At 47.8% G+C, this 18,134-nt stretch overlaps 2 protein-coding genes across 2 annotated transcripts; both read left to right on the forward strand.

Moving 5' to 3' along the window:
* Positions 1-270: 270 nt before the first annotated feature.
* Positions 271-11,021, forward strand: si:dkeyp-110a12.4 (pancreatic secretory granule membrane major glycoprotein GP2). The gene is made up of 9 exons (XM_030355917.1): positions 271-524; positions 1,162-1,250; positions 1,750-1,854; positions 4,833-4,993; positions 5,679-5,814; positions 6,875-6,969; positions 8,456-8,624; positions 9,711-9,828; positions 10,435-11,021. The coding sequence occupies exons 1-9, from the start codon at positions 431-433 to the stop codon at positions 10,608-10,610; spliced, it is 1,143 nt and encodes a 380-aa protein (XP_030211777.1). The 5' UTR covers positions 271-430; the 3' UTR covers positions 10,611-11,021.
* A 239-nt stretch (positions 11,022-11,260) lies between these two features.
* fbxo30a (F-box protein 30a) lies at positions 11,261-17,780 on the forward strand. The gene is made up of 3 exons (XM_030355905.1): positions 11,261-11,616; positions 12,496-14,578; positions 15,191-17,780. The coding sequence occupies exons 2-3, from the start codon at positions 12,557-12,559 to the stop codon at positions 15,392-15,394; spliced, it is 2,226 nt and encodes a 741-aa protein (XP_030211765.1). The 5' UTR covers positions 11,261-11,616; positions 12,496-12,556; the 3' UTR covers positions 15,395-17,780.
* Positions 17,781-18,134: the final 354 nt, after the last annotated feature.

Here is an 18,134-nt window from a genome sequence, read left to right on the forward strand (position 1 = left end):
TGTCCTGTCCCCTCCTCCTGTCTGTCACCAGACCTCCTCACCGAGGTACCAAACAAGCTGTATGTTGTTTACCAGGACGTCTCTGGCTGCAGGGTTACCTTGGACTCCCCTCTGGCGGCTCTATTCACGCCCGGAATCTCATTGTTGTACAAGGGGGTGGAGGGGACATCATTCAAGATGGTGTTTTAAGACTGGGAGGAGGCTCCCAGTTCATTACACCAGTGTCTTCGAGGGCTTGGGAGGGGAGGGGCGGGGAGGGAGGGAAGGGGGGGGGGGGGGACACTACGTCTTGTCTGTGACAGCGAGGTTGTTCCCAGATAGATTCACACGTTTGGAGCTAAAGAGAGCTGGGGCCACCGAAGCAGCGCAGACAGCCCAGGGTTTGAGTCTACAGAAGCCAACAGGTTGAGTTGTGAGAGAGGGAGATAGAATGAGAGCTGTGGGCTTAGTGTGGTGCGCCTGCTTGGGGCTGGGCCTGATGAAGGCCACCTGGGCCAACTCTCTATCGGAGCCTGAAGACCAAGGTAAGACCCCGGGGAGCAGACCAGGAGCTCCCTCCAGGGTTAGAGGGTGAATCATGGGGAATGTCGGGGGACACTGGACATTTTAGTGTCTGAAGGCATAAAGAGACAGACAATTTTTTTTTGTATTTTGTGATACAATTTGGATTTGCGAAATATAATATGGATGAGGAAGAATAACAATATTATTCTGCTTTTCATTAGAAAAAATTATGAGTTTGAGAATGCCTAGGCTTTGTTTAAATAATGCTGAACAACATCAGTAACATTTGATATGGAAAATACATTTTTAGGGGTTAAATTTGCTAAAGTCCAAAAATAAGTCAATTTCCTTATTCAAGTATGGGTATTATTATACAGTTTAATGATAGAGATAGCTTTAATATCCTGATATAGATCAATAATTAAATTGCACAATTATTGTTTTGGAGATTTCTAGATTACTATGGACCATGAATTACTGAAATAATACAATATCTTTTAGAATATTAACCCATCTGTTATCGGAATTATCAGTTGAATAATTACAATCAAAAATCAATTGTAATAATCACAGATAATGTAGGCATCATCAACATGATTAATCCATCCTCGTGACTATGAACCTCAATGTCCCTCTTCCTCTTCCTCGGTGTTACAGAACTCAACGAGACAGTGGTGTGCACCAACAACCGCATGGACGTTCTCATCCCAAAGGCCTTCTTCCTCAACAAGGTCCCCCCTGTTTACGTGAGTCCTCACACCACTGCAGTTTTAAATTCTAAATCCTGATTGGTCCATAACGTTCCAAGCGTGTGTATTCTTTCTCAATCACCTTTTCAGTAACAGTTCTGAATCAACGCTCCACATATCAAACGTTAAAAAGCAACAGCCAAATACAACTATTGATCTGAAGTTTTCTCCAACACGAAAAAAACAGATTCTAAATGCACCATGGAGAAATATAAACATTTCAGCTGATTAAATTTGAACAAAAAAATAACCATTACTGCGTAGATGATAGTTCTTATTATCTAATCATTGTTGGTAACTATTGTTTAAACGGTATAGATCAGGTGTGATGCACGACCCTGTCCTAACTTATTCTCCATTAACCAGTGACCTTCCCTGGTTTGATTCTCACTGATGCATTTCTGCAAATGTAAACCCTTCATACTCTCATATTCAGTGCGCTGGGTTGGTTTGTTTCCCGCTGAGGTTGAGTGTGGATGTGTTCTGTTGGGTGTAGGTCTGGGATTTACATCTGAACGAGCCGGCGTGTCGGGGCGTGGAGACGGGAGAGGACTATGTGTTCAGCATCAAAAACAACCTCTCGGACTGCGGGACGGTGATGGTAGGTTTTCTATGGAATACTTGTTTGTCTTAAATAAAACCCTGGAACATCTGAAATAAAACACGAGCAAGTCTCAAATAGTATACCGTTTGTTTTTAGAAAACACTGGTATTTTTTTGAAAACACTGGTAGGTTTTCGAAAACACTGGTATGGCTTAAAAAACCCTGCATCGAGTGGACAATTCTATCTAAAAGCACTTCTTGGCAATGTCGTTGAGTGTGTGTGTGTGTGTGTGTGTGTGTGTGTGTGTGTGTGTGTGTGTGTGTGTGTGTGTGTGTGTGTGTGTGTGTGTGTCAGAGAGAGAGTGGGCAAGAAAGAGAGAGTGTGTGTGTGTGTGTTTGTGTGTGTGTGGGGGGGGGGGGGGGGGGGTGATGAGGGGAGATGGATTTAATTTAGCAGTGCCGGTAAGTGTTTAGTTTGTGCGTGTGTGCTGTGTCATTTGGATGGAGGTGAAGAAAGGAGAGAGAGAAATGTCTGCGGCTGTATAAAGACTAACCTCCGCTTGGACACTCATCAATGACATTATAAAATCCCCATCGTAATAAATTATCTATTTTACGATGTCTGCGCGGTTGTCGTGGAGACGCAGAGCCAACCCCCAGTTAAATTATGTGTCCTTCCAAATGCCAATCAATTGCCGTTTGTCTAACTTAACAATAAACGTTAATTGAACGACTGAAGGATTAAAGACAAGAGGCAAACCTTTATTTCTCTTGAATGTTGTAACTGTGGATTTTCTTGGAGTCGGAGGAGTTGGACTTGACAGTAATAAGCCCATATATAGCCTGTATAGCACGCATAGTAAAGAGAGAAAGGCATATTTTAACTGACACAAGAGAAAGTAGAGAATAGAAAGTGAGTTGGGGAGGAGCAGGAAGGGGGCGCCGCGTATATGTAGGAGGAGAAAGGTATCGTTGTTTCTCCACCCCACCCATAACATCCCAGACCTTATTGAGAGTACGAAGGAGGGGTGAGGGGTGTGTGGGTGGTCCAAGACCTATTTATCGGCTCTTCATGGAAATGATATCACTTCAGTATTCATGACCCCGGTACACAAAAAAATCCCCACCCCTTTCTTCTCATACCCCTATGTCTTCTTCTTCTTTCTCATTGGCTGCTGCTTTGTATCCCCTCCTAACAATCACCGACATTGTGTCCAGGCAAACATGTTCCACTCTCTGTGGGCTTATCTCATTCTCAAGCCGTCGTTGAGCTGTCCTTCAGTGGTGCGTCGGCGTGTGTTTTTCTCGTAAAGCAAGGAGCAGGTGAATACAGCTTTGAAGAGGGGGGCAATCTAACCCCCCGCCGCCCTCAACAAGTTTATTAGGACTTTTGCATAACAGTTGAAATAAGTACACCCACCGTGGTTTAGGTGCTGCGTCTGAAAGGGGGAGATTCCAGGGCTGATACCTTTCAACCCCGTGACGTAGAAAATAAAAAACACAACCCATTTTGGACCCCAAACCTGGAAGATAAAGAAACGAGAGCAAACAATGAGAAGGGTTGGGTTTAAGACGAAGGCCATCTTCTTCCATTGAAACCAACATGTCCATGTTGGTTTTCAGCATTTATATTTCGTGTTAAGAGACGCTAGCCCTGGTCACTGTGTAGAAAGCGTCCCGCGGTGTTACCGACCGGTCGTTAGAGACGTCTGGACGCTTTGTCTCTTTCTCCCCCTGGCCGCCTTACCCACTTTTACAATGAGTCAGTGTAGGCCTACGAGAGGACTGTCATTACTGTTGAGGTGACGGTGCTTTGTAGGAGATGATTCTTTGTGTGTTGCTGTGTAGATGGATTGGTGTGTGTGTAGGTGGGTAGGTTTATTTGTAGGTTGGTAAGTGTGTGTCTCTGACTGTGTGTGAGCTTTTGATGGTTACCTAGATGGACAGCCCTTTCTCCCTTTACCACCACCGTCTGACTCCTATAGCTTTGAAGGTACTTAAGCGTGGACGTTGCCAGGTCAAAGTTGTGTAGTAACTTGTATCACGCACAACCATTTCGCTGGAGCTCATTTCTCTACATCATAGTATGACCTGTTCGCAGATGCGTAAATCATATGCTATATAGGCAAAATATTTGTGTGCGTGTGTGTTGTAACATAATTCACACATTCATACCAACAGGCCACATATGCCCTTGCCAATTAAAGAGGCTTCTTTCTCACGCTAAGGAGGGATCCTGAGCCTAGGGAGGCGTCCAGCTCATACAGGAGGCCATTCATCATGTGTCAATTCTAGAGACACGAGCGGTCAAGCTGTTTGAGAGACCCATGTGCTCAAGGCCACAAGAACAAGTGTAATTCCCGCACATAGCCACAAACCAAGTTGCCATGCCAACACATAGACGCAAGGGACAGCATAAAGACACATACGGGTATCCAGGGGGCGGGAGTTCAGCACCATGCTTAGCCAATCAGAGCACATAACTGAGGCCACGTCTGCCCAGTAGATAAGTCACAACACATAGCCCAGGGGGCAGAACGCTCCAGGTAATGCATCCATCTGATGCCCTACTAAGTGTATCTCCACACGTACGTAATACAATTCCCCTCCTTTTGCTTCATAGAGACTAGTCCAAACCTTTACCAAATAAAGTGAGGTAAAGCGATCCTGACTCGGCAGACTTTTTCCAAAAAGAACACAGCAGTGTGTAGCCTACTGTATGTCACAACAGAAAGTACAGGACAGTTATTACTATAAAGATACAAACTTAGAATTGCGATACAGATAGAAAATACCTAAAATATATGGTACTCATATCTATACACCTATGAGTTATAGAAATGGAAATGCAAAAAGTTATTTGTTAACGTTATAGACGGTTGAGCTAGACATTATTGACAGTATATGCTACATTATTGAAACTTATAAACACAGTATAAAGTAAAAAGTATATAGAAGTATATAAATATATGTGTGTGTTTGCGTGTATATCATACAGAATTCTTAAATTCTTGCCTGTTTTCTCTGTCATTCAGGCATACGATGACACACACATCATGTTTAGCAACACAATCCGCAACAACGATTCGGACATCGTCACCAGGAACTACATCAACATCACCTTTGTGTGCCGCTATCCCAAAAACTACATGGTGCAGCAGCCCGACGGAGAGAACCTGGTCCGGGTGGACGTCAGGTAGAAGGCTGCACTCTGTAGGTCGCCTCCAGATGGATCCCCCAAGCTCCTCATGCGGATTGGCTTAGCTCAGGAGGTAGAGCAGGTTTACTTGTAACCAGAAGGTTGCTGGTTCAATCCCCTGCTCCTCCTAGCTGAGTGTCGATGGGTTCCTGATGATGACACTTAACCCTGACTGCTCCTGGCGAGCTGGCAGTCGCCTTGCATGGTTGACTTCGCTGTCGCTGTGTGAATGTGTGTATTTACCATTGTGAGTCGCTTTGATAAAAGCATCCGCAAAATGCCCAAAAAATAAATCATTAAGAGTATCGTAGAACCGCTATTGTACCACTAGATGGCATGTTGCTAGCCAAAATCTACCCTTGAGTTATTCCACACATGGGGGATGTCCTCCCAGGTGTATGAGGGAGAGTTGCCCCCCCCCCCCCCAGCGCGTCCAGTCCACTGGGTATGCTAGTAGCTTGATCTATCTATCATACATCTGGGTTCAGAGTGAGTTATTAAATGCAGCCATTACTTTTGTTGAATCATTTTTGCATCTAAAGACTAATACCCATCTACCCGGATTTCAATCAACCAAGTATACGTTTCCGTTTTGGTTTAAAATGAGAGTTTGTTGAATCAGTGGTGAGAATAGAAGAGATCAGTATACATCTAATGAGTTGCTTTCCGAAACCCCCTGCAGAACGATCACCCTGACCACGGAGGACGGGAACTTCTCTGTGTCCATGCTACTGTACAAGGACCGGGCCTTTGAGGACCGGTGGACCACGGTGCCCTCCCTGACCTTGGAGGACGACATCTTTGTCAAGATATTCATGGTAACTTAACTTGCAAATACACTGTAGTGCACCCGCCCCATTACTCCATGACCATCAGAGGGACAGAAGTGGCACAGAATATTCACTGCATTCGCCTTTATATATTTCATATACCTTTACATACATTATACGACTCACGATAGTCGTATAATGTAAATTATGGATAATATTGTGACCTCAGTGACCTTCACTGTGGGAAGAGAGAGGAACAAAAGCCCAAACAAGCCATCTTAAATATCTTCATAGAGAGAGGTACCAAAGCCCAAACAAGCCATCTTAAATATCTTCATAGAGAGAGGTACCAAAGCCCAAACAAGCCGTCTTAAATATCCTTGCTATTGACAGCTATTCTTGGACACCGTGAGGCTCTGGCTCCACATTAAGCAATATGTTGTGTTGCTGTGGCCGACCCTAGTAGGAACGTTCCCGGAAACTTAACCCTATACCCGTGACCAGACGGTAATTCGACCCGCAGTCCCGCTGCCGGCCGCGGTAATCAAAGTTTTAGATCACAGCTCCGCTTTACAACAGCCCCCCTCGATCCCTACTCCCCCCACACATCGTCGACCCCTTCCCCAAGTCGTTCCTGAGAGTCTTTCTTCTTTGTACTAGCCTGTGACGGCGACTTACCCCAGCTGTTGTTGACCTGCAATACATTTGTTTCTTACGTTCCCTGTGACGCAGAATAGCAAAACAACGTTGGCCAGGAATGGCAGAGCATTTACATTGACATTTTTGGACATTTAGCAGACACTTTAACCCAAAGCGACTTACATCGGTTAATGCACACGTTCAGACCCCGACGGCGGAGTCAACCATGCAAGGTGAAAGCCAGCTCGTCAGGAGCAACTAGGGTTGGGTGTCTTGCTCAGGGACACCTCGACACTCAGCTGGGGAGCGAACTAGCAACCTTCCGGTCACCAGCCAAGCCTGAGCTAAGCCGACCCCTATCATTTAGCATTCCAATCCATTCAAACCTTTAGGTTTTGCGTTTTGGTTTTACTGGCCTCTCATTTGGTTTGCTCGTTTTGTGTGTGTTTGTCTTTGTCCGGGCTCATAGATCCCAGCTCACTTGACGCTGCGTGCGGAGAGATGCTGGGCCACCCCCACCAGTGACCCTTACAGCAACATCCAGTACACCTTCATCAAGGACAGGTCGGTCAGCCCCGTCCGGGGCCCTGGCGGTGGACTGGACTGCGTTGATTATAAAGATACCTTGTTGTTGACATTCTGCTGCTCTCCAAGCATGTAGAGGCATCTTGAACAAATGACAAAAGTATAAAATGGATATCAATACTAATAGTAAATACAGTGATAGGGCTGAGGAATTATATCCCTACCGGGAAAAGCCTTTTAACGTGATCTTCTAGTAGTAAAACATAAGATATGCAAAAAGTTAATGTTAACCTTATAGACTGTTGAGGTAGACATTATTGACAGTATATGCTACATTATTGCAACTTATAAACATAGTATGAAGCAAAAAGTATATAAAAGTATACAGCGTCCAACAGCGTCTGTTGAAACCATGCTCAAAACAACCCCACCAGCAAATGAATGCATGTGCACACACACTGTTGTCCCCTCGGCCTGTTTGTTTTCTCCCTCGCCCACAGCACTCCCTCGTTGTGATGAAATGTGAAATGAGAGTTTATGATAGAATTAAGTGTCCCCAGAGGCTTGGACAGAAAGCCGGGTCACGTGACCCCCCCGCTGTCTGTCCGAGGCCGGTCGACTCGCAGCCCAGCAGCTGTGCATTCCCTTAGCAACCGGGCAGTATTTGGTATCGTTAGCAACAGCATGGCAATGAAACACACCAGGATTTCACAATGCAGAAGGGGGAAAAACTCTTAGCTAATCTGTCTCATGCTGCCGGGGATTGTTTGAACAAACACTGACATTATACTTTTCTCCTAATCCGACCAGTTTAATTGTTATTGAAGGCTGGCTGTGTTTTCCTTCCTATTCTTTGCCCTCTATAACAGATGTTTTTAATGTGTTTGCATTGGAAATGTAAATGTCAAACTCAGCTGGCCCCCTTGACACCTTTTTTGTGTGTCTGTCTCTGTCTCTACCAAGTTCTATAAAAAAAGTAAAATATATATTTATAAAGTACCAAGGTTGTATGGACAATATAACAGACGACTGTCTCCTCTCTCTCTCTCTCTCTCTCTCTCTCTCTCTCTCTCTCTCTCTCTCTCTCTCTCTCTCTCTCTCTCTCTCTCTCTCTCTCTCTCTCTCTCTCTCTCTCTCTCTCTCTCTCTCTCTCTCTCTCTCTCTCTCTCTCTCTCTGTCTCTCTCTATGTCTCTCTCACTCTCTCTATGTCTCTCTCTCTCTCTCTATGTCTCTCTCTCTATGTCTCTCTCACTCTCTCTCTCTCTATGTCTCTCTCTCTCTCTCTCTCTCTCTATGTCTCTCTCTCTCTCTCTCTCTCTCTCTCTCTCTCTCTCTCTCTCTCTCTCTCTCTCTCTCTCTCTCTCTCTCTCTCTCTCTCTATGTGTCTCTCTCTATGTCTCTCTCTCTCTCTATGTCTCTCTCTCTCTATGTCTCTCTCTCTCTCTCTCTCTCTCTCTCTCTCTCTCTCTATGTCTCTCTCTCTCTATGTCTCTCTCTCTATGTCTCTCTGTGTCCTCCACCCAGCTGCCCGTTGCTGTCCAACCAGCAGACCCTCTCGGTGCTGAGGAACGGCCAGGGTCCGGAGGCCAAGTTCCGGATACAGATGTTCAAGTTTGTGGGCCGCTCATACACGGACATCTTCCTCCACTGCAACGTCCAGATCTGCCACAGCACGCCGAGGCTCTGCCAGCCGGTGAGAGAGAGAGAGAGAGAGAGAGAGAGAGAGAGAGAGAGAGAGAGAGAGAGAGAGAGAGAGAGAGAGAGAGAGAGAGAGAGAGAGAGAGAGAGAGAGAGAGAGAGAGAGAGAGAGAGAGAGAGAGAGAGAGAGAGAGAGAGAGAGAGAGAGAGAGAGAGAGAGAGAGAGAGAGAGAGAGAGCGCTTATGTCAGTAATTCGCTGTACGGTATTCACAGACCAGTTCAGACAAGTGACAGCTTTCGTCCCTAGAATAGACTCCCAGAGCTTAGTATGGTTTGCATTTGTCATCAATCAATTAGATATCAGGATACACAGATTGCCAATGGAAACACACCTAGTTCACAAACACTGAATTCATTCAAGGACATCGTATTATACAACCAATGTCCTACGTCTACCAGTAGGCCCCCTTGGGCAAGATTGCTAATGCTTGTCAATGCATGTGAAGTTGCTTCGGATGAAAGTAATCGTAATGTTCAATATGAATTCCATATGAAGATTTTCATTTTAACATGAAGCTGAGTAACTTTCCCATTCGGTAAAGCAACCTTCCCTCAGTCTCCAGTGACCCCCTATCATTATCCCTGATGAACCCCTATCATTATCCCTGATGAACCCCTATCGTTGTCCCTGATGAACCCCTATCATTATCCCTGATGAACCCCTATCATTATCCCTGATGAACCCCTATCGTTACCCCTGATGAACCCCTATCGTTATCCCTGATGAACCCCTATCGTTACCCCTGATGAACCCCTATCGTTGTCCCTGATGAACCACTATCGTTGTCCCTGATGAACCCCTATCGTTATCCCTGATGTACCCCTATCGTTATCCCTGATGAACCCCTATCGTTACCCCTGATGAACCCCTATCGTTACCCCTGATGAACCCCTATCGTTACCCCTGATGAACCCCTATCGTTACCCCTGATGAACCCCTATCGTTACCCCTGATGAACCCCTATCGTTACCCCTGATGAACCCCTATCGTTACCCCTGATGAACCCCTATCGTTACCCCTGATGAACCCATATCGTTATCCCTGATGAACCCCTATCATTATCCCTGATGTACTTCCAGAACTGCTCTACTACGGAGGATGGCTTAGAGAGGTCGCGGAGAGACATCTCCCTGTCCCATACGGTATCCTATGGACCTATCAGACGACTGCTGGGAGAGAGCGACCAACCAAACATCAGTATGGCTTCATGCTTCTGACTCTTCTTTATTTCACCGGGCATTGTTCCCTGGGAAAACACAACAGTGTAAAAAATGTCAGATTCACTATGGTGAATGAAGACAGAAATTCTACAACTACCGTTCACACGTAAATGCATCCATTAAGATGTATTATAAAATTACAGTAAGATACCAAGGACTCCTCAGAGCTAAGCACTAACCACACTAAGATTTGGGAGTTATTTTCATTTATTTGCTTTTGCTAATAGAGACTGATAGCATTTGCGTCAGCAGGTGTGAGACAGGAAGTCATGCAGCGATTGACATGTTAACGAGCAGTGGGGTTGTGTTAGACTTACAGAACACATCAAATCTATGCTCGGTAAAGTTTATTTATTACATTTTACATACACCCGGTGGAAGATGATCATATTACCGTTCTAAAAGTATTTCCGTTGTGCTCCTCAACGTTCAATTAAACAGCAGCAATTAATCCATCAGTCACACACTGTAGAGTGATGCACATTACGACGGATGAAACACAGAGGAGGTGATAAACATGTGTGAAACATCACAGAGCGGAGGAGTCCGCCGCAGACCCTAACCTTGTGCTAATGTCCAACAGACGCTGGAGCCCTGCCCTCTGTAGGAACCTTGGTCCTGGGGGGCCTCTTGGTGGCGGTGCTGCTGGTCACCGGGTTGTTGGGCCGGCTGTGGCTCCGGTCCAGGCGGTCCTACCCGGCCCGGGAGGCCCAGCTCACACTGTCCAACATCCACCACATCTCAGAGGTGGCCTCCTGAGTGGGGCTATGCATGCTGGGAGCTCATGCAATCATGCACGCACGCAAACACACACGCACGCACACACGCACGCACGCACACACAAACTGAGACACATGAACAATATGTGTAATTATACACACATTCACACAAACCATACTTATATATACACACACACAGCCACCTATACACATACACAGTTACTCAATACCATTTTGTATGTAAATAGTGTGTGGAATGCAAAAAAAAATGTAACAGAAATATGTCTCTCTGTGTGCCCAAAGCAAATTTCTCTTGTGAGTGAGACAATAAAATATTTATGTACTTAATTACTTTGCATTCAAATAAACAATGAAAACATTGCCTATACGCAAGAACTTATTGTTTTTTGTCACAAAACATGGGCTAATAAAGATGTCGTTTCTGACTTTATCAGTGTCATGCGTCGTTATTTCTTGGTGAAACAAGGTAATAATAAAAAATGAAATAGTATTTTTAGCAATAAAGAGGAATAGCCTTCTGATATAATTGCAATATCATCCTGGGGGTATTTCCATGCCCTGTCTATTTACAGCTCACAGCTTTATCCTATTGGTCCTCTCCGTGGTGACGTTCTACTAGAGCGCCCTGCAATTATGAATCCAAGGTTCTGAACGTACAGTGGGCGGTTACCCTCTCTGGTACCAACCAAACAAGATCAGAGGGAGGTACCAACCATTGCATTTTCGGGAACATTGATTGGGCGGTTACGGCGAGGGTTCCCGCCCACCGAACCTCCGGACACTGGGTCGCAACCTCTACCGACCATAAACGCCGACTATGTGAACGGCGAGCAGAGGTCTGCTCGGCTCAAGATAAAATCCAGTCGCAGCCTGTTTGAGAGAAGACTTGAGTATTTGAACAGAGTCACTGAGCTGTTTTTAGTTCAGTTTAACATGTTTGCGGTTTGAAACATCGACACATGAGCAGTAGGGACTCCTTCAAAAAAGACAGCCAACCAAACGTCTGGACCGGCAGCTTAACTCGGGTAAGCACTTTTTTAGAGGCTACCGGCTAGGCTAGCCGCTGCGAGTTAGCTGCTATGTGATGCTAACCTGCTGGCCGTGTTGTTGATGTTGTTTTGGCTCCTCATTGGCACCCAAGTTTGGTCATAGGGTAAAAGGCATCAGCAAGTGACCATACCACGTATAACATGAATGGGGACGATGAGCTGCTTAGTGTAGTTCCTGTCTTTTCCTTTAATACCTGTGTGGTGAAGAGGACCAGCTGCGCATGTGCTGTCGAGTTACAGGACAATAGCAATGTGGTTTCTCTATTGACAACTTGACATGTTGTTTTTTAAATGACCATTTATACCACTGCGCAGCCCATGTAGAACTCCCTCCCCCAAATCCCTTAACCCTGATTTTCACACATCGCCAAACCCACTAATTCCTAATGACCCCATTATTTGTGGTGGAGGTGTTGTCAAAGGGCCAAACAGTGGGTTTAAATGGTGGGGATCATGAGGTTTTACTGCTCGAGTTGTCTTTGTCATCGAGTTTCGTTGCAGCGTCTCGTGGCTTTTGTTATGGGGTCAAGTAGCCCTGAGCAATCGCTGTCACCCAAGACGGGTGTTGTGAAATGTCATTGAACAGCTTGTTGGCTTTGTAAACATACCCCCAGACGCTGCATCTTTAGTGAGCGGGTTACTGTATGCTGCGACGTGTGTGTCACGTGTGGAGGGACGGCTGTCCGAGTGTCGCTAGGAGTAGCAGTAGGCTGCTGTGCCAGACTGCAGCTACATGGCATGGCTGCGTTCTAGAACTCACTGCTCGGTTGGCCTAGCCACTAATACTTAGTGTTTGTGCCTCACATCTTTATTGTGTAGGATTGAGAGAAAGAGTTTTTTTCCTTTTGGTTCCAGGGTTTTGAGGACTTCACCCATCGCTGCTGCCTTGCTTCAGCGCCCAGCCGACGTGTCGACCATGGAGCTCCAGCACGCGCACTGCCTGAAGTGTGTCCACAGACGGTGCATGACCAGACCGGAGGCGGGCGTCTCGTGCGACCTCATTGGCTGCCCTCTGGTGTGCGGAGCGGTGTTCCACGGATGCAAGCTGGAGGAGCACCGCGTGCTGTGTCCGTACGAGCGGGTCCCGTGCCTCAACACGGGCTTCGGCTGCCCCTTCACCATGGCCCGCTTCAAGATGGCGGAGCACCTGGCCACGTGCCCCGCCAGCGTGGTGTGCTGCACAATGGAGTGGAACCGCTGGCCCGTCAGCTACGCCGACCGCAAGTCGTACGAGAACCTCAGCAAAGACTTTGACGAGGTGGAGCAGCTGGACATGGCCCTGGCCCTGCAGGACCAGAGGATGCTGCTGGAGTCGCTGCGGGTGACCACCACCATCTCCCAGCCCGGGGACAAGCCCCCGGACCGCGGGGCCGGGCAGACCGCAGCGGAGGAGGCGGGGGCCGGGGCGGGGCTGGCCAACGGGGCCGTGGACATGGAGGACGAGCCGTACAGCGGCCTCTACAAGGCCTCGGTGGAGACCACCAGGACGCTAGCGGCCGCGCTGGAGATCCTCACCAGCTCCAAGAGCATGGAGGGGATCGCGGCCCACCTCCACGGGGAGAACGGGGAGAAGAACGGAGCGGTGTGCCGCGGAACCAACGGGGACAGCCACGGCCGGCACGACAACGCCGAGGACTCTGAGAGCGTGGACATGAGGGAGAGCGACTCCGACTCGGAGTGTGAGCTGGGGGCGGTGGGCGGCCTGGACTGCGCTCTCGCGGCGGGCACCAACGGGGACGCACCCCCCTGGGCGGGGCACGGCGGTTCTGTTGAGTTGTTTGCGGAAGACGAGCAGGACGAGTGTCTGGACGTTGTGTTGGACGAAGCGCCCTATGTCAGGCCCACAGGGCGCTATCGCCCTGCGCCTGTTGTCCCCGCGGAGCCCGACGGGGCTCTACCGGCGCCGTTCCCCCCGGCCGCGTCCGCGGTCATGCCCTACCTGCTGCCGGATCACCTCCGCAACAACCTGCTGCAGCACCTCCCCGTGGAGCTGGGCTATCGGTGTCTGGAGCGCAAGCTGCAGAACGTGGGCATGAGCCTGTTCCCCTTCAACGGGCATCGCAGCCTGCTGTCGGACCCCCACCTGTACCGCGCCAAGAAGGCGGACAAGGCGGTGGACACGTCGGACCTGGAAGTGGCTGACGACCCCATGGGACTCCATGGCATCGACCTGATCACCGCCGCCCTGCTCTTCTGTCTGGGCGACTCCCCCGGAGGCCGGGGCATCTCCGACAGCCGCTTTGTGGACGGATACCACATCGACTTCGGCACGCAGACCTTCTCCTTCCCCTCGGCCATCCTGGCCACCAACACCATGGTGGGGGACATCGGCTCGGCCTCGGCCTGCGACCACGCCAGCCCGCAGCTGTCCAACCCCAGCCCCTTCCACACGCTGCGGCTGGACCTGGTGCTGGAGTGCGTGGCCCGCTACCAGACCAAGCAGCGCTCCATGTTCACCTTCGTGTGCGGCCAGCTGTTCCGGCGCAGCGAGTTCTCCTCCCACTTCAAGAACGTCCACGGGGACATCCACGCCGGGCTGAACGGCTGGATGGAGCACCGCTGTCCCCTTGCCTACTACGGCTGCACCTACTCCCAGAGACGCTTCTGCCCCTCGGTGCAGGGCTCCCGGGTCATCCACGACCGGCACCTGGGCTCCTTCGGCGTGCAGCTGTCGCTGCCCCTGAAGCCGGGGGAGAAGCCCCTCCGGAGTACCTGCAGCTTCGGCGCCCAGTGCGACCACTTCAGCAGCCTCCCCTTCGAGATCCTCCAGCACATCGCCAGCTTCCTGGACGGCTTCAGCCTGTGCCAGCTGTCCCGGGCGTCCGGCGGGATGCGGGAGGTGTGTGCCAGTCTGCTGCTGATGCGAGGCATGGTGGTGATGCTCTGGGGGAAGAAGCAGCGGGCGGATGGCTCTTCTACGTGGCAGATCACCGATAAGGTCAGTTCAGTTCTTGTACTTGGTTGTTTATGTCAAAGGTGCCATAGGTAAGGTTGTACAGTGTGACATTGTTAAAATGCCACAGCCGCTCGGTTATCGCTCGGTGGGTGAGATGCTCTGAGGTTGTTTGTTCCGATTTGATTGGGCGCCTGCCTCTCGATGAGGCCATTTTAGATCAGAGAGACCGCTCCCAGAAAACTTCTGACGAATCAGGGTATCTCTTCCCTGATTGGTTCAGAGGAATCCATCCTACCTGTTCATCACAGGTTCTTGAACGCAAAACTTCTCAATGGTGGAGAAATGTGGGCAGAGGGAGTGGCCGTTTTATTTGGGCTGTATATTATTTAAATTCCGCTCTCTTCTGTGTTTTGCTCTGCAACCCTTGAGTCATACCGACAGCACCTTGTTATGTAGCATAATGACAGGGGCCCTCCAGGCTTAACCCCATTCCTGTCCCCATGCCTTAAGAGCGCTTAAACCCCCAACCCCAAAGGCTGCAGTCATCTGGCTCAGCTTAAAGCGATCGCCCTCCACCTCACATCTACACACAGCCAACGCACTCGGGCCCCTATGTGCCCCAATCACCGACCTCTCTCTCTCTGTTGCTCTTAGGTGTGGCGCTTCAGCACGGCCTTCGGCACGGTGACGGAGTGGAAGTTTGCCAACATCGCCAGCATGGCAGACCACCTGAAGAAGTGCAAGTTCAACACGGTGACGCGCCGCGAGGACGCCGTCCCCCTGCCCTGCATGTGCTTTACCCGGGAGCTGACCAAGGAGGGCCGCTGTTTGCGCTCCGTCCTCAAGCCCGTGGCCTGAGCACCACCACTACCTGATCTGTTTGGGTCTGCTCCCCCAGAGCCCAGCGAAGTGGTCCACACCACAAAAGCATCATTACTTTTTTTATCTGCAGTTTTTACAAATCGCACAAACAAAGGCATGTTCTTTTCCAGTCTACACAACATAGAAGGCTGGTTAATAAAACAGAAACATGCAGTCATGTCTTGGTTTGTGCGTGGAAACCAAACTAATGTTATTGAGTTATAGTGTTCACTAAGCCAGCGTGTGTTTTTTAAACCACATAACAGGGAACGGACAACCACCCAAATGCCAGCCTTGTTTCTTCCACCTTGATAGAGCCGCAGCACTACAGAACCTATAAAATAATATCTGATCAATGCGTTAATAATCAAAGGTTTGATTATTGAGGTTTTATTTTTCTACGAAGGAGCCAGTATTGGGCAGTTCAGCAGAGAGCCTTGACTTCTGCAACACTTGATTTTCTATCCAAAGCTTGAGGCGTGTCTTCTCCCTGCCAGTTTTATAACTTGCTACCTGAAACGGTTTGTTAAGCACCTTTCTCACGGTTTTGCATTTGGTTCTGAAGCTCGTTTATTAAGGACGCCGCAGTCCAAACATCAGGCATGTGATGTGCATGATGTCCGGACAAAGGCTCCAACACAAGTGCATTCGTTAGCGTTACTGTAAGCCAGCCATCCTCCACCTACAAAGGATAACCCAAGTACCCCTTCATCACGGAGATCAATCCACAAACTAAAAACAATGCGTGTCAACACACTACTGTTTCTGTTACAAAGATTATCAAGGTAATCCGCTACACCATCGCTCTGGTCTCCTGGCATGATGAACGTGGTCGACAACCAACCGATAGCGAGAATCAAGGGAGGCCAGCGAGGGCTCGTCTCTCCGCTCTCAGTCGTGACGGTGTTGTGGATGGATCTCTTGTCTACACCTCAAATTCATGTGTGGGGGCGACGCCATGGCAACGGTGAGCGGTGGGGTTCCGAGACGCGCCTCTTAGTCAGCGGAGCCGCCCCGTGCATGCCGACGTCACGTGTATTGCAAAGACCTGCCGGCCAGGTCGAAGAGCTGAACCTAAATGGGCATACCGACCTTGTGGTGGTAAACCCCTCTACTAGGTTGTATTTTGGGTTTGTGTTGGTTTTTGTTTTCAGGTGTCGCTAAGGCATCCCGAGTTTGTTGTTGTCCTCGTGTCTCAGGGTCGTATCATGAAACTACAATAACTGCTGGTCATTGTTGTGGTGTATTGTAGCTTGATCGAAGAAATCACTGAAAACCAGCTACTTGACTTTTATGGTGGTATAAGGATGGGCTGATTTTACCGTTCAGTGTTAGAGCCGAAGTGAGCGTTGCAGTGAGTTTACCGCAGTGCTATGCTGGTTATTTTCCGTGTCTTTTAATAGTGCAAGTTATACACAAATAGTTTTTTATTTCAGATTGTTGAGGGGAAGTTCTCTATTGAAGGGCGAGTTAGGCCGCCAGCTGAAGTCTAACATGAATGTAATGTACGAACATGAAGTAATAAGATGGGGCTCTGTTTGAAAACAGACAGTAAATGGTCAAATACAAGTGCAGACGTTTTTTTCTCTTCAAGGTGGTACTTTATATAAACGTATGGGTTCCATTTTATAGGGTATGCAGCAGAAGACATTTGGCCGCATTGTGAGAACGGACAGATTGTCCGAAGAAGTCCATGGTGGATGATGCTAGACTGGGAAATATTGTTCTGAAAAGTGCTGGAAGTTCGTTATGAAGGCCTGGCGAAATGGTTCAAGATGTATTATTTTGAAAACAACACTTTTGTAATAATTCACTTTTATTTTTGTTATTTTTATATAGGTACGAGAATGAAAATCCCTCAATATTATAGCTGTTTTTTGTATGAATTTAGCCCTATGAAGCTGTGTCCACGGTGACAATATCCATGGCGAGATATCACGGTTTCACTCTCACGTGCGTGAGACGTTTTTCTGAAAAAACCTGTCTGACTAATGGCGTTCATTTTTATACGGGTTTTTTTGCAACCTGAATCGTGTTTTTCTGTAATAACTGTCCCCAGGCCTCTTAGGGATGTTTTTGTTCTCAATACAAACCAGTTTACTCAAGTATTGGCATAATATGCTAACACTAGACATATAGATATATCTTATCTATATATAATAACTGTAAAGCACAGAAGCGCACACATTTAAGCCAACAAGTCTGTTGACTTTTTGGTTACACAAATAAGACATGGCACGATTTTATTTATACAATTATTTTAATTAAGTGGCAACTGTCTTGATGCTGCATTGTTTTCATCATTAAAACCTTTTTGTTTTTACTTCAGCCTGGTGTTTTATTGTAATGTATCCCATCCAATGAAATAAAATGGTCATATCCATTGTTGTGTTTATTGTGTTAAAGTATGGTAGCATCAATTATACCTATACAACTAACCACCTGTGTTCATATTCTACAAACCTCTATGCGAGACAATAGTCTAGGGGACCCAATAAAATGAAATGATTGAAAAGCCTATAAATATCCAATATTGACGCTCACTTCCCTAGGGGGGCACCAGAGACTAATTGCATAGCTGTCTAAATGTACAGCTAATTAAGTCCATTGGGAGTCGAATATATATATTTTTTAAAAGTTGCCTACAACATTAATTATCTCGGATTACAATAGGTGCGTTTCCATCCCCCTAATTTAATGCGAACTTTGAAGTATCGAATCAGTAAACGGTGATGGA

Source organism: Gadus morhua, chromosome 5 (genome assembly GCF_902167405.1).
Source record: "Gadus morhua chromosome 5, gadMor3.0, whole genome shotgun sequence".
Classification (NCBI taxonomy): domain Eukaryota; kingdom Metazoa; phylum Chordata; class Actinopteri; order Gadiformes; family Gadidae; genus Gadus; species Gadus morhua.